General features: G+C 43.9%; 1 protein-coding gene across 3 annotated transcripts in view; it reads left to right on the top strand.

The window, feature by feature from the left end:
• The window catches only part of LOC144696120 (polycomb protein SCMH1-like), a 180,843-nt gene that overhangs the window by 152,827 nt on the left and 13,394 nt on the right, over positions 1 to 14,622 (top strand). For all 3 annotated transcript variants that reach the window (XM_078567422.1, XM_078567421.1, XM_078567424.1), the window contains 2 exons: positions 13,594 to 13,844; positions 14,492 to 14,621. In XM_078567422.1, the coding sequence (XP_078423548.1) occupies positions 13,594 to 13,844; positions 14,492 to 14,621 (381 nt within the window). The remainder of the gene's footprint in view (positions 1 to 13,593; positions 13,845 to 14,491; position 14,622) is intronic.

The following is a 14,622-nucleotide window of genomic DNA, read 5'->3' as shown; positions in this document are numbered from 1 at the left end:
CATTGTCCTGACACAAGGAGCTACTTCAGCCAATTCACATGCATTTTGATGTGTGGAATTCATTTTCCCTCATGTTACGTGAATGTTGCTACCTGCATTTAGAAGGGGCTTTTTTTAGAAATTGCTCTAATTTGCCCGATATTTGTACCTCTGCCAGTATTGGCAGTCCCAGACCTATATCAACTAACCTGCTAATCTATGCGTTTGCCTCCTCAAATTCTATTGTCCAAGGCTCCACTCTATTTTCTGCAAGGAGGGACGATGTTAATGTCCTTTTGAATCAGTCTGATCCCAGAGATTAACGTCCCTTCACTTGATCAGATCTCAGGGTCGTACAGCAACGCACGTCTGACAGAAATAACATTCTCCGTGACATGCAATTGCCGTTGTCAGTTCTTCATTCTCTCCTTGGTTTAAATCTCTGCCTGGACCTGCTCCTTCAGGCTCGATCCTAAATCATTGTTTAGGAGCAGTACCATGAGAAATTGAGCAGCGTGTAGAAATTTTCAGACGGCCTTGAGTTATCACCAGGTTTACAAACATAAAGGTGCTGACTTTGCGTAATGGGGTGAAGTAAACTCCCAATATTGTACAGTAGGATTGAACTTCAGGTCAGACAGTGGCGTTTGATTATATAAGCCTGCTGACCATAGCAATTTTTTAATGGGACTATCTGGAAACAGGAAACAGCTGGCACCACAGGCTCCGCCTCTTTGTGTTTTATAGAATAACGCTGGTCAACACATGTTTTGAGACAGAAATGCAATGCAGGGGTTGCCGATGTACTAAATGTACCTGATGCTCGTATTAATTAAATGCTCGTAGAAAAAAATTAACTTGTGATAGATAATGTGAGCTGCTATGCTGGCTTATAATGCAACTTTTGTATTGATTGGATCAATTTCACATCAGATTTTATAACTTATATACATTTTTAATGTCTAGATTCTCTGAACATTCTCTTCCTTTCAGATAACTTCCTTGTTCCCTTCATTTAGTGTTGTTTTGCTACAGAACACGTTGACCTTGTCACATGAAAACGCAATGCATCAATGGGCATGTTCCCCAAACAACAGCAAGCAAAACTGTTTAATCATTTTAAAGAGATGGGTGAGGATTGAATGATCTGCCAATTGCTTCACCCCCGTCTGTAAAATACTACTGGCTATTTTAATTTTCTAAGGATCTCCATGAGTGATTGTGATGGGGGTCATAAACTATACACTGTATCCTCATAGAACTTAAAGTTGCATCTTTACAGTTCCCTGTTGGATACTTTTTTAGTCTTAGATTTCTCTTTGTATGTGGCTATTCCTGCTGTTCACGTGTTAAACCTCACATTCAGATTAGATTGAATGCCCTGTATTATTTCATCACGTGAAATGTCTGGTAGTATAACCAGCCTCCTAATAAAATGCTCACAGGTTTCAAACAGTAAATTAGAATCAGAATGACGCACGTGTGTTTAATTCCAGATGTGTGAGGCTCTCGAATGGTTTTGGATTAGGAGGACTTGTGAAAATGTCAAACCAGCAAGGAGTGCCCACATTTGTCCATAATTTTGACATGTTTTATTGCGTATAAAACCCCTTTTGCTGTTTCTAAATAACACTTGCTGCACGGTGGATGGTCAAAAACAAAGACTTGCATTCATATAGCGCCATTCAGAACACCAGGATGTCCCAAAGCATTTTAGAGCCAACGAAGTACTTTTAAAGTATAGTAACATAGGAAACGTGACAGTCAGAGTGCACATGGCCAGCTCCTGCGAGCAGCAATCTGTTTTCTTTGTGATGTTGGTTGAGGGATTAAATATTGGCCAGGACACTGGGGAGAACTCCCCTACTCTTTGAAATAAGGGGATCTTTTACATCCACCTGAGAGGGCAGGCATTGGTTTAATGTCTCACCCGAAATACAGTGCAGCACTTGCTCGTCGCTGCTTTGGAGTGTCAGCCTTGATTTTTGCGCTGAAGTGTCCTGGGGCAGGATTTTTTGGGTTTTTTTGGCGGGCGTGGCGAGTGGGCCCGGGATTGGCCAGGAAAGGCCGCCCCCCCCCCCCCCCCCCACCCCCCCCCCCCCCACCCCCCCCCCCCCCACCCCCAACGATCGGCCCCTGACCGCGATTTCACGGCTGGCTGGCCAATTAACGGGCGGCTAGCTCAGCGCTGTCGGGGTGGGGTGGGGGGGTGCGGAAGGAGGGCGAGCGCAAGAGTCTGCGCGGGCGGGCGCTGGGGAAGCGCGCGCCGAAAACTCCCTGAAGGCAGGGAGCTGCCTCAGGGAGCTGAAGAATTTTAAAATCAAAAATATAAGGTTTTGAAAATCAGAAAAAAAAGTCCCCATGTAGGACTCGCTCGCATGAACATAATCAGAATAAAAATTATGTCCACAAAATTCTTATTCTTTTCAAATTAATGACGGAAGCCTCATCCCATCCGTGGACGTGGCTTCCTCAAAATGCAAAGGCCGTCTGGCCAATTTTCCCCGCCCGCCAACCGTAAGGCTGGATGGGCGGCAAAAAAAATAGCAGTTAATTAATACTTCAATGGCCTTAACAGGCCTCTTAATTGTCGGCGGGCGCGCTGCTGACTCTCGCACACGCACGCCATCCGAAATATCACGCTAGTGCGCGATGACATCAGGATGCTCGGCCGACGTCATCACGCGCTATTTCATGCTCGGGCATGTCGGGCACACATTCCCACACACCCAGCGGAAAATCCTGCCCCTGGAACAGGACCTGAAGCCACAACCTTCTAACTCAGCGGTGAGACCGTTACCAACTGAACCATAACCTGAGTCCACTAAGTGTCAGCTATCTGACATCTCTTGTAAATCTGCATATCCTCCCAGTAAAAACAAAGACATACACTTCCCCAGCATCTGTCGTGATCTCAGGGCACCCCGAAGCTTTACAGCCAATTAAGCACTTTAAGTGTTGTCACTGTTGTAATGTAGGTAAAAGTGTGTGTGTGTGGGTGTGTGTGTGAGGTGGGTGGTTGGGTGTGTTTGGATAGTGAAACTGCCGGCATGTTTGGGTATGGTAAAGCATTTGGAGTTCAGCAGTATGAGCTTCCTAATTAAGAATTTCAACTCCTGCTGTACCTTGTCCCCCACCCCCCACCAAATTCCCTTATTTCTTTACTGACCAGCTCATTTAACTCGTGCTGTGGTGAGTGACCTTTAGCTGAACCTGAGCCTGACTGTTTGGAATTGGTAGAACTCATTGATGTGATTATGCGTGGCTGTTTCTGCTGGAATTTGACATTAATGATATCTACTAAATTGACAAATGGTATCTAACTGAGCAGCACAATATTCTTGAGAAGTATTTTGCCCTCAAATAGAATGCAAAAAATGTAGTTAGCTAATACTATAGGCACATGTGAAGCCTTTCAGTAGTTCATGTTTTTCTATCGCAACATATTCAGCTACTTTAAAATTCTAATTAGATCTTCAATGGCGTTTCTTGGGATTCCGTGAAGACTTAGAACTGGTGATTATTAATACAGTGAGAACATTTACAGTCCTTCAATACAATGATGTATGAAGTCCAAGAATTAAAAAGCATGACCTAGAAAACGATTCTCCCTAATTATTCTCCATATTTTTGATGTGGAGCCCACTCAAAAATCCAATATGATGTCAATAATCCGCACATCCAGACTACTTTTAAAAAGGAACAATTGCAATCAACCAGGTTTGACTTGAATTTTAAGGTAACTGTTTTTACACTGAGCTGAAGTGTGTGAGGAACTTTGATTAATATTTACACGGTAAGATGATGGGACAGCCGAAGTGCTCAACGTTTGTGACCGGAAACATTGCTCTTTCACATCAAAAAAGCACGATTTTGACTCAAATTAAAGATTTGTGCAGGGTGATGACAAAAGGTTCTTAAACGGGCACCATCATTCTCTGGTGGCAGGGCAAAAAGCACATGGAATTTAAAGCATGTCTCCTGTCTTTCTCATTATCTCTCTGTCTCTCTCTCTCCACTTGCTTCCCTTTGCATTCCACCCCATTTCCCTGGCTGGAGATAATTATTCCTGGTAACAATAATTAGTCTCTGTTTATCTGTCATTTTTGATTTTATGTCTGAGAAGAACCACTTTGAACCAACTTATCAGTTTTCAGCTTATTGCTATTCTCATACATGGAGCATCGCATCTTTCCCAGCCCTTGACCCTGATCTGAAAGCAGCATACGACTTATGAAGCATCCCAACCTCCCCTCGGTCATTTATTGAGTAGCTCGGAACACAGTCGATAAAGCTGCCAAGGTTGATCCCTGTCTTGTGTTGAGGTAGCTGATTTCAGCCAGGCTGGGTGTAGGAAGTGCTACAATTGGACTTGACGCTCCTGACTTAGGGAGCCAAGATCAGCCTAGGCTAACACTCCCAATTGCTGTCTAACAGCCTCACTGGACATGGACACTCCGGGGAATACGGGGCCAGAGTGATCTCCTGGGTTAGTTCTGATCACCTAGATTGATCGGAAAGGAATTTCCCAGGCGTTTTCCTACAAGTTGGCCTGGGTTTTTCTGTTTTTTCAATCCTCTTAGGAGATCACGTGACTTTGCTTGGGCGTTGAGAGTGTTTATATTGTGACATGCAATTGTGTGGGGCAAGTTGGATGGACCCGAGTGTCTTTACCTTTCTGTCATATATTCATTCATATGTTCAAGTGTGTCAACAAAAATTGGATCCAATGATGATGCCCTTACGGCCAAGACACGCGCATTGAAGTTCAAACATACATCTTGGTCCTTGGCTGACATACCACAGGTAACCATGGAACCAAACCCAGGAAAAAAAATCAGCTCTTTCGGGCAAGGGAGCTGAAGGGTGAGGGGTGGTTAGGGGGAGGGGGAGTTTAGCATCAGTTGGAATCTGACTGATTTCCTACACTGGAAGTGTAGGGTATTGCCAGCAACATTCTCTGTTTGAAATAAAATGCCCTTCGTTCACAGAGTTGTAAAAGGCTACAGTTAAATTCCTTGAATGAGAGCCAAGTAAAACTTACTCAAACCTTTGGTCAGTGGTTATTTTAAACCAAATTCCTACCCAGCCCCCTTCCTGTATTCAGCAGGTGAGGTCATCAAATGGCTTATGTGAATCAGATTTTAATTTGCTGACAGGGAGGCACTTGAATTGGAGCCTGACCATTTTGGTGAACTTAAATGAGTATCTCAATGATCCACGAGCTCCTATTTGCTGAATAGTTAGAAGGCATTTCCTGCTCATACCTGCTATACAAACCAGACTGTCACGTTCAGTGATGGGGGTTGGTCTCAGCAGATGGCCTCGGTGCCCGTGGTTTAGGGAGGAGAAGTCAGCAGTAGTTACCTTTCTGATTGCTACTCACTCACTAACGCTGGCTGCAAGCACGTGGACATGTAGACATGAGGCGAAGTTAAAAGATTTGGCCCTGATGCATACCGTGGTGGAGCCCACACTCACTCTCCAAACCATACATGAAGAGTGGCCCATGGACAAGTCGCTGGAGAAATGTCAGAAAGATTGACCTGTACCCCACCAATAGTTGGCTGTCCCCAGGAGAGTGGAAAGTTGACTGATTGTGATGACAAAGTAAATGATACATTTAAGGAAAACTTCTCTATGCAGAGGGGGAGAAAAAAGGCTTGCATTTATAAAGCGCTTTTCGCAACCACCAAATGTCTCCAAGTGCTTTACAGCCAAAAGGTATTTGTTTTGAAGCATAGTGACTATTGTAATGTGAGAAATGTGGCAGCCAATTTGCTCTCAGCAAACTCCCACAAGTACCAAAGCGATAATGTCCAGATAGTCTGTTTTTATGAGATTGAATTGAGAGCTAAATATTGACCAGGACACAGGGAATAACTCCCCTGCTCTTTGTCTATGGGATCTTTTACATCCACCTTAGAAGGCAAAAAAGACAGTTTAACATCTCATCTGAAAGATGGAATCTCCAACAGTGCAGCACTCCCTCAATGCTGGACTGAAGTGCCAGCCTTGATTTTTGTGCTCAGGTCCTGGAGTGGGTTTGAACCCAGAACTTTGTGACTCAGTTGAGAATGCTATCAACTGAACCATAGCTGACACAAACTGAAGGAGCAGGTCCCACTGATGACCCGAGCCAAACAGCCAGCCACTCTTAATTTCTTCACACCCTCATATTCACAATCCTGAACATCCAACAAAATAGATTTCAAAAGAAATTTCAGCGCCATTTACTTTTACCTGTGAGGCAATGGTTAGAAAGATCAAATAAACCATTTAATTTCTGTGGTGTGATGATGGCCATGCCCTAATCAGATACTCAAGCAAAACTGGAATAGCCCCTTGAGTTTGATCCTCCATTCGATAAGGATTTAGCATTGCATTGCCCTCGTGGATGGATACAGAAGATCCCATGGCATTATTTCAAGGATGCGTAGGGGAGTTCTCCTGCAGTGTCCCAGCCAGTATTTATCCTTAAACCAACAGATTATCTGGCGATTAGCACTTTGCTGTTTGAGTGACCTTGCTGTGCACAGATTGGCTGCCGTGCTTCTTGCATTGAAACAGTGACTTCACCTCAAAAGGGCACAGTTGACAGTAAAGCACTTTGGGACATCTTGAAAGATGTTTTATAAATGTACATCTCCCCTCTTTCTACTAAAAGCTGTTGGGGATTCTGCCTCCATCATTGTTTCTGTTTGGACAATGCAAGCCCCAACAACCCTCTGTAGCAAAAAAACAAGTATTCTTCTAACCTCTCCAATTGTTATTTTTGAGAGCAATCTTGAATTTTTTCCCCGCTGTTCACAAACTTACTGACCAGTGAAAATTGCTTTTCCTCATAATGCATAGAATGGTTACATGGAAAGAGGCTATTCAACCCATTGTGTCTGTGCTGGCCCTCTGAAGGAGCAGTCCACCTAGTGCCACTCTCCTGCCTTTTCCCTGAAGACCCGCACATTCTTCCTTTTCAGATAATGCTCCGATTTCCTTTTGAAAGCCTCAGTTGGCCCTGCCTCCACCTCCACTGCTGATGAATGCGTGCACGTTTGAAGATTTAAAAAAAACTGCATTGGTACAGGATGCAATTTACTAAAACTATGCAAAACTATTACTGGCCTTAATGCAACAATGTGTCATGTATCCAGGCTAACGTTATAGATTAGAGGTTTACTGAGGTTGTGCCAGCGTTGTAACATCCATGTGAAGAATGCTGTTGAAGATTATGAAGGGTGTGCTGTACACGACTGTGCACCAGAAATAAAGTGATTATTTTCTTGCAGTTGAAATCTGAACTTGCTGGTCAGTTTTAATCAGCGTTTCAGTTCGTTTGCATTGTAATGCTGAAGAGAAGCATTGACTTGGGATAGATTTACCTATTATACACTCAGTCAAACGTGATCAGAAAAGTTCATGAACTTCTGGATGTTAAATGGCAAGAAAAAGGAGGCCATTGTCACCTAAACACTTTGGGTGTGCTTCCCTTATTTCAGTAACTACATGTTCAACTCTAACCCCTTTTTATTCAAGCCCTTTTGCCATTTTTAATGAAAGACCTTTTTTTTTCCCCTGTAGGTTTTGGCAGTTAGAAGAGGGCCAACCTGTTAGTTGTAGTGTATATACATAAATCTCTCTGGAATGTGCCAGCAGGCATTTTCCAACATACCGCGTGTGTATAAACAGCTATTACAGTGTCTGTGCCTTGAGCCCATTTCGGGACAAAGTTTGTTATGAGCGCTGGAGGAGACTTGCCTGGAATATTATTGTTTCGTTAAAAAGTTGACAGCAAAGTGAAAGCTGAAGAGTCCATCTATCGATGTGCTGTCCCTGCCGTGTGTCTTCGTTCTCCCCCCTCCTCTCCAGGCTTTATCCGTGAGGTAGCTGAGCACTTGGCTGGTATGTTCTTTCCTTATTGATGTGAATTGTGGTTTTATCCTGTGCTGTCCGTATTTGGCACGGTGATTTTTAATGTGAGCGTTGCTGGCCAAGACTGGCGGTGTGTTAAATCATTGTATCTTGAATGAATTTGAAGGGTGCATGACTTCTATGGACTTTTGAGTTGTGCTCCTGTACATGAAGAGTATCTCACAATATCCTTGGAACATACGGCCTGATTTTGCGTTTTCTGCCTATTTCTGTAATTGGATCGGAGATTTCTTCTTTTACTCCACTGGTATCTGTTTCATGGACTTTGGACTCGTACGCAATATCCTTATAATAAAGAACAAACACACAAGAAGAGAGTTGTTGCCAAAGCATTGCAAATGGTATGTTTTGCCTAGAAAATAATGCCCGTAACGTTGGGGAATCTTCATATATAAGAATATATGTTCCTTGGAACTGTACAAAGCTTGCTTTTAATATATTTATATTGGTTGGCCCAGAATATCCTCAATCTTATTTACACCAAAATTTACACTAGTTTCTGTACTGACCTTGCTGTGGGGAACTTGTGTCTAAATTTCCTGTGGGGTAGAATTGACTGGTGTGAAGTGAGTGCAAATGCAGTGTTGCTTGTAGGGAGCCTGAGGAAACTTGCAGAACACTATAAAAATGCAAAGCGTTCGCCATTCTTCAGACTGATATTTGGAAGCTAATGGTCTACTACTTTTGTTAACTTACCTTTAAATTTCTTTATCCATTGTGGGCAGAATTTAGTTTTGGCGATGGGGGTCCTGGCAGGTGCCCCGCGTCACCCCTTTTTGTGAAGGCCTGCCGCATTATGTGCTAAACAGGCACTTAACTGGGCAGTGGCAGCCTGCCCGAGGATCAGGGAAATCTCCCCCCACCACCCTGAGACCTGCCAGCCTCTTCGTTGCTCGGCAGCGCCACCGGAGAGGTGGTGGCTGCTGCTGGGAATGCACCCACTTGAGGCCCAGCATCTTTCTTTATTCGTTCGTGGGATGTGGACGTCACTGGCTAGGCCAGCACGTATTGCCCGCCCCTAACTGCCCTTGTTCAATCTTAGAATCATAGAATAGTTACAGCACAGAAGGAGGTCATAAGGCCCATTGTGCCTGTCACTGAGGGACCCCAGGCCGCAGGCGAGTGATGGCAGTAGGGGATTGATGGGAGGTGTGGGGCGTGGTGCGGAATGGGAGGGGTGGCAGGCAGGGTTTTTGACTCTGTGGGCCCCCTTCTTCCCAATGATGGCCCCTCAATCAGGCACTCGATGTGCCTTTGAACTTGGCCTTTGCCCTCCCCCACCACCACCACCACCACCACCCTCACCCCCCCAGCCCCAGGGAGTCCGCATGCAACTCCAGTGGGGTTTGCTTTTTGGACCTTCTGCATGTCAAGTGGCCCCCGCCCCCACCACTGGGTGAATACAGTACCAGCGGTGGTGGGACCAGGCCCTTAAGTGGGCATTAATTGACAAAAAACCCTACCCAAGTAACGGAGAAGGGATTGGGAAAAAGGGTTGGTGTATGTGTGAAGTCGATTATAATTCTTCTGGACTGAGGCTGAGTTAAGGTACTAAGTTTAATTTGCAGTACCAATCAATGTAAATCCAAACACTTAATTACGATGCTCAAAGAGATCTTGTTTCTACCTAAGCCTTTGATGCAGTATACTGTATTGTCTAGTGGCAACGGCAATTGTGCTACTGACCATTCTTTTTTGTCAGCTTTGCTACTAGTAGTACCTTTGGGATTTAAATTAATTAAGTGACAGTCTCACAATGTAGAATGACTGCGAAATCTCTCTTGCACTAACTCCATTTCATGGTGTTTCCAGGACTACCCAGAATTTTGCGGAAGTGATTAGTCAGTTGTCATGGTAACTTGAAGCAAGATAGGGAAGACTGTTACAGCATAGTTCATGCTGTTTATAATGAAGGTGGAACTAACTCGTGTAAATGTGCAGTCATTATTTGGTACTGGCAGAGAATGGGATATTCTTTTTTAATAGTGGATCAGGCTGATAAGCTGCTTCAGATGCAGGAGAGAAGTTTTAGGTCAGTATTGAATTATCACACGGACTTGCCTTGTCTTGTTAATCTCTGTAATGAGAAATTATCCCTTTTGCTTATTTATTTAAGGGATTAATTTAGAATTTCTCATTACCTCAGATATTTTCACCTTGCATTTAAATGGGGTTTCATGATATGATAGAAGTTGTCGGCTGTCCCTTGATTTGAGGATGGTGTTTACTCAGGGTCACAAGCTTCCGCCATGGGTCTTCATGTGACTGAACAGGTCGATTCTCACCCTGCAGATCTTTGGGCACATGGGGTAGGATGACCCGTGAGGTAATGGGATCTGGAGTGCAGGATTTGCTTCCTTTTCTTTCCTCCTTTGCTGCTGTTCTGCCTCACCATTAAGACGTTGTGACTCAAAGCATGATACAGCTTGGTGGACAAGTGTCACTGTTTTGAACAATTGGTAGCAAGTTCCTCCCAGTCATTAATGTCAATGCTGATGCCCTTCAAGGAGAGCTTCAGAGTGTCTTTGAAGCATTTTCTTCATCTTCCCAGGAACATTGGCCATTTGAGAGTTGAGAAAGGAACACAGGATCAGTTAGAGGAGATGGTTTTCAGCCACCCTACACACAATGTCCAGTCCATCAAAGATTATTTTACAGGAGCTTGTGGCGCTGGCTTCAAGAAGGACACCAGTGTTTGTTCGATGGTCCACTCATTGAACCCGGAGGATGTAGCGGAGGCATTGCTGCTGGAATTTCTTTAGCGCTCTTATGTGTCGCTGATACACAGTCCAGGTCTCACTGCAGTGAGTGAGTGAGGTGTCAACAACTGCTCTGTACACTAGGACTTTATTGACTTGTCGAGGTCTTTGTTGTCAAATACTCGCTGCCATTGAAGGCTGAGCTGGTGCAGCTGATCCGGTGTTGGATCTCCGAGTCAATGGTTGGCTTTTGAGAGAGGTGACTGCCAAGGTATAGGAAATGTTAAGCATGTTTCAGAGCCTCTCCTTCAACGTGAAAGGGAGATGGAATATTTGGCTGACCAGATGCGGGTTAATATGAGTTTTGTTTTGGCAACATTCATGGACAGGCTGAGTTTTTGTATACAGATTTGAAGAGATCTAGAGTAGCTTGCAAATCTGGTGCAGTTGGGCAATGACACTGCAGTCACCCGCAAACTATAGGTCATGTTTGTCTTGTAGTCAGTTTATTGGAGGCAACAGAGGTTAGAGTTTTCCAACTAAATGGTGTTTAATACTGATACCAGAGGGCAGTTGATTTTTGATGTGAATAGCCACTGTCAGGTAGATTGTTAATCATTTGGGGGTTATCATGCAGCCTTGCTTGACCCTGGCCTGGATTTTGAAGGTGTATCTGTTTCAGACCTCCCACACGAGACCAAAGCATTGGACTTAGTAAATTACAAGGCTCTATGGATTGTGCTCCAAAGATTTGGATGTCCAAGAAACTTCATCACAATCCTGCTAATGTTTCCATGATGATATGACTGCAACGATGTTGAGTGGGACTATGGAAGTACTTCACCGTAGCATATTCATTTATTTGGAAAAGATAAAACTTACAATTACAAGTGACCTATTTTAAACTATTTTCTTGAAGCAATGTAGATCTGCTCAAGGCTGTTTGGAGTGTGTGAATTAAACTTATAATAATCTACCTGTTACAGAAAATAACCTCGAATAGATTTTAATTGTTGATGATCAGTAATTTCCTCTCTTGGATCCTGCCCTAACCCTCTTCACACCAGTTCCTGAATGAGCAATCTTCCAAGCATGAAGATTCTGAGAAGATGGTTATTTATCTTCTCCATCAAAACTCTAACCATTAGCAACTTGGATGGAATTAAACAATTATCAGCAGAAATCTGGCTGCACAAAAATTGTGCTACTCAAATGAGCTATTTGAGGCAAAGGTCAATAATTCCATGAATGAGAAAGGAATCAAAGGATATGGGTATGGCCATTGAGTGAGATCAAGTAGGGCGGGAGGAGGCTTGTGTGGTTCATAAATACCAGCATCGACCAATTGGGCCAAAAGGCCTGTTTCTGTGCTGTAAATTCTGTGTAATTATATGTACTCAATGACATAATACACAAATAAAACTGTGCTGCTCAGCTGGCTCTCTCTTTGGAAAAACTTATTTCATCCATATAAGTGCGTAGCAGTGACCTGCCTAGGGGCACATCCTCAGCTCATTTCTCCACGCCTCACGGTCTTGTGTTTTTAATTTCAATGAGCATTGAGCACTATGATTAGGGAGGAGAGTACATGAGGTGGTTTCCCACTGCCTTGTTCATGTGTTCCTAAAGAAAACACAAGCCTCCTTCCCGAAGGATCGTATTCCTGTGAGCAGCCCTTGTCTCTCAAGGTTCTAGCTCTTCCACCATCTCCACCGAAAATTCACAATTTCCACAGTTGGCCGTGACTCGTAATCAAGAGCACGGGACTTTTACCTTGGTCTGGGGCAACTCTCAAAACCTCCTGAGATCTCAAATGACCCTGCTACCCTAGTATAAGTGTACTTTCTCTCCATTTCCTCATCCTGGGACCTGTATTGGTGTGAAATACACCTTCAAAATCCAGGCTATTCACGTCAAAGGTCAACTGCCCTCTGGTATCAGTATTAAAAACCATTTAGTTGGAAAACTCTAACCTCAGTTGCCTCCATGCCAAAACTAAACTGACTACAAGACAAACAAGACTTATAGTTTGCGGGTGACTGCAGTGTCATTGCCCAACTGCACCAGATTTGCAAGCCACTCTTGATCTATTCAATTCTGTATACAAAAACTCAGCCTGTCCATGAATGTTGCCAAAACAAAACTCATATTAACCCGCATCTGGTCAGCCAAATATTCCACTTCCCGTTTATGTTGCAGGAGAGACTCTGAAATGAGCTTAACATTTCCCATACCTTGGCTGCCACCTCTCTCAAAAGCCAACCATTGACTCGGAGATCCAACAGCGGATCAGCTGCACCAGCTCAGCCTTGTACAAACTACGACAGCGGGTATTTGACAACAAAGACCACCACAAGTCAACAAAAGTCCTAGTGTAAACAGAGCAGTTGGCATTGCCACACTCCTGTACTGCAATGAGACTGGGATATTCTACCCCATGTGTCCAAAGATCTGCTTTGGGAATGCCCAGACAGTTCAGGATGGACTTCCATCTTACATTTCCTGGGCTCCACTTGTTGTTTTACCATGCAGTGCAGCTGAGATCAACAACTCCAGAATTATGAGCAGGAGCCCCTTGCTTAACTGCTGGGTGACATGATACAGGAACAGGGGTAGACCATTCCGCCCCTCAAGCCAGTTCCGTTATTCAGTGCAATTAGGGTTGACCTATTTACCTTTGTTCCTTATCCCTTCTTACCCTTGCCTAACAAAAATCTTAAACCTTCAAAATGAAATCTTGGTGAAATTGTTGTTGCATTGGAAACAGTATGAAATGGCACTAGTGGTATGCAGTGAATAAGACATTTTAGTCCTAGTGTGGAATCTTCTAACATGTTTTGCGATGGGATGCAGACAGCTGCCCTTAATCAAAGCTCTGTAATCCAGCGTAAAAATGTGAGAGTGCTCATCATGACATCTAGCAGATGAATGAGCAGAAATTGAAAATCAATCCAATTTGTTTTGTTTCCCCCCCTCCCCCCACCAGTGGTCATCTCAAAGAATCTGTCCACACCGCCAGAAGTGAATTCGGAGAAACATAACATGCAGGCTTCAGTGGAAGTCATAACAGAGCAACTTCCAGTCCAGCGTGGCCGCAAACCTGGGAGGAAGAGGAGCCGAGTGGGCCAGGCGGCCTGTGTACACAAATCAGAAATACAGCATCCAATCCCGTCACCCACCAAGCCAGTGGAACCATTAAAAATCCCAAAGAAGAGAGGGCCAAAGCCTGGGAGCAAGGTAGCTCATTTTAGGACAGGCAGCTGGTCTGCCAAAGCATCCTTCCATGCTGATTGTATGAAATATTTAATTTGACGTAGGTGAGCAGTTGCCTTTGTTTTTTTAAGCATGTAATTAGGAGCAGCAACTCTTCCCTTCCTATTACCACTGCCCCAAGCACGGTTTACCATTAATGCTAGGTAACTTCAGAGAGTGAGTTGTAAGATTTAGGGGTGGGCAGTAAATGTGGCATTGTTCATATTCAAGAACAAAGAAAAATGTCTAACCTCATCGTGCAGTTGTCACACAAGAATCATTGCTACAGTTAACAAGGGAAGTTTGAGTATTGCTGGAACTGTTACCAGGGCAGAAAATTGCAGACTGCAAGCATTATAGAAAGTCCTGGCTACCCTCTCTAATCATTGACATGTGTTTAGAATGCACCCTGTTTTAAATGTCCAATGTCCTATAATTTTAAACCTGTGTGCATTTCTAGTATTGCAAAATCCCAGCACTTCAAAGGATTGCTAGAGAATTTATTAAACTATTGAGTTTTCCGAATTGAAGTCCTGTAACCTGGTTAGGTTGTTTCTGGTGGTAAAGCAATTCTATTGCAGTTCTCCAAATGAATTAATCCCCGAGAACCTAAATTGTTTTTTCCTTTGTAGCGGAAACCTCGTGCCCTACAGAACCCTGTGCCAAACTCCCCTACCTCTAGCACACCAGAGCCAGACACTAGCACAGTTCCTCAAGATGCAGCCACTATCCCAAGCACAGCCATCATGCAGTCTCCAACAGG

Source organism: Cetorhinus maximus, chromosome 21 (genome assembly GCF_964194155.1).
Source record: "Cetorhinus maximus chromosome 21, sCetMax3.hap1.1, whole genome shotgun sequence".
Classification (NCBI taxonomy): Eukaryota; Metazoa; Chordata; class Chondrichthyes; order Lamniformes; family Cetorhinidae; genus Cetorhinus; species Cetorhinus maximus.
Note: the sequence above shows the minus strand (reverse complement) of the source record. Positions and strands in the feature narration are given on the sequence as shown.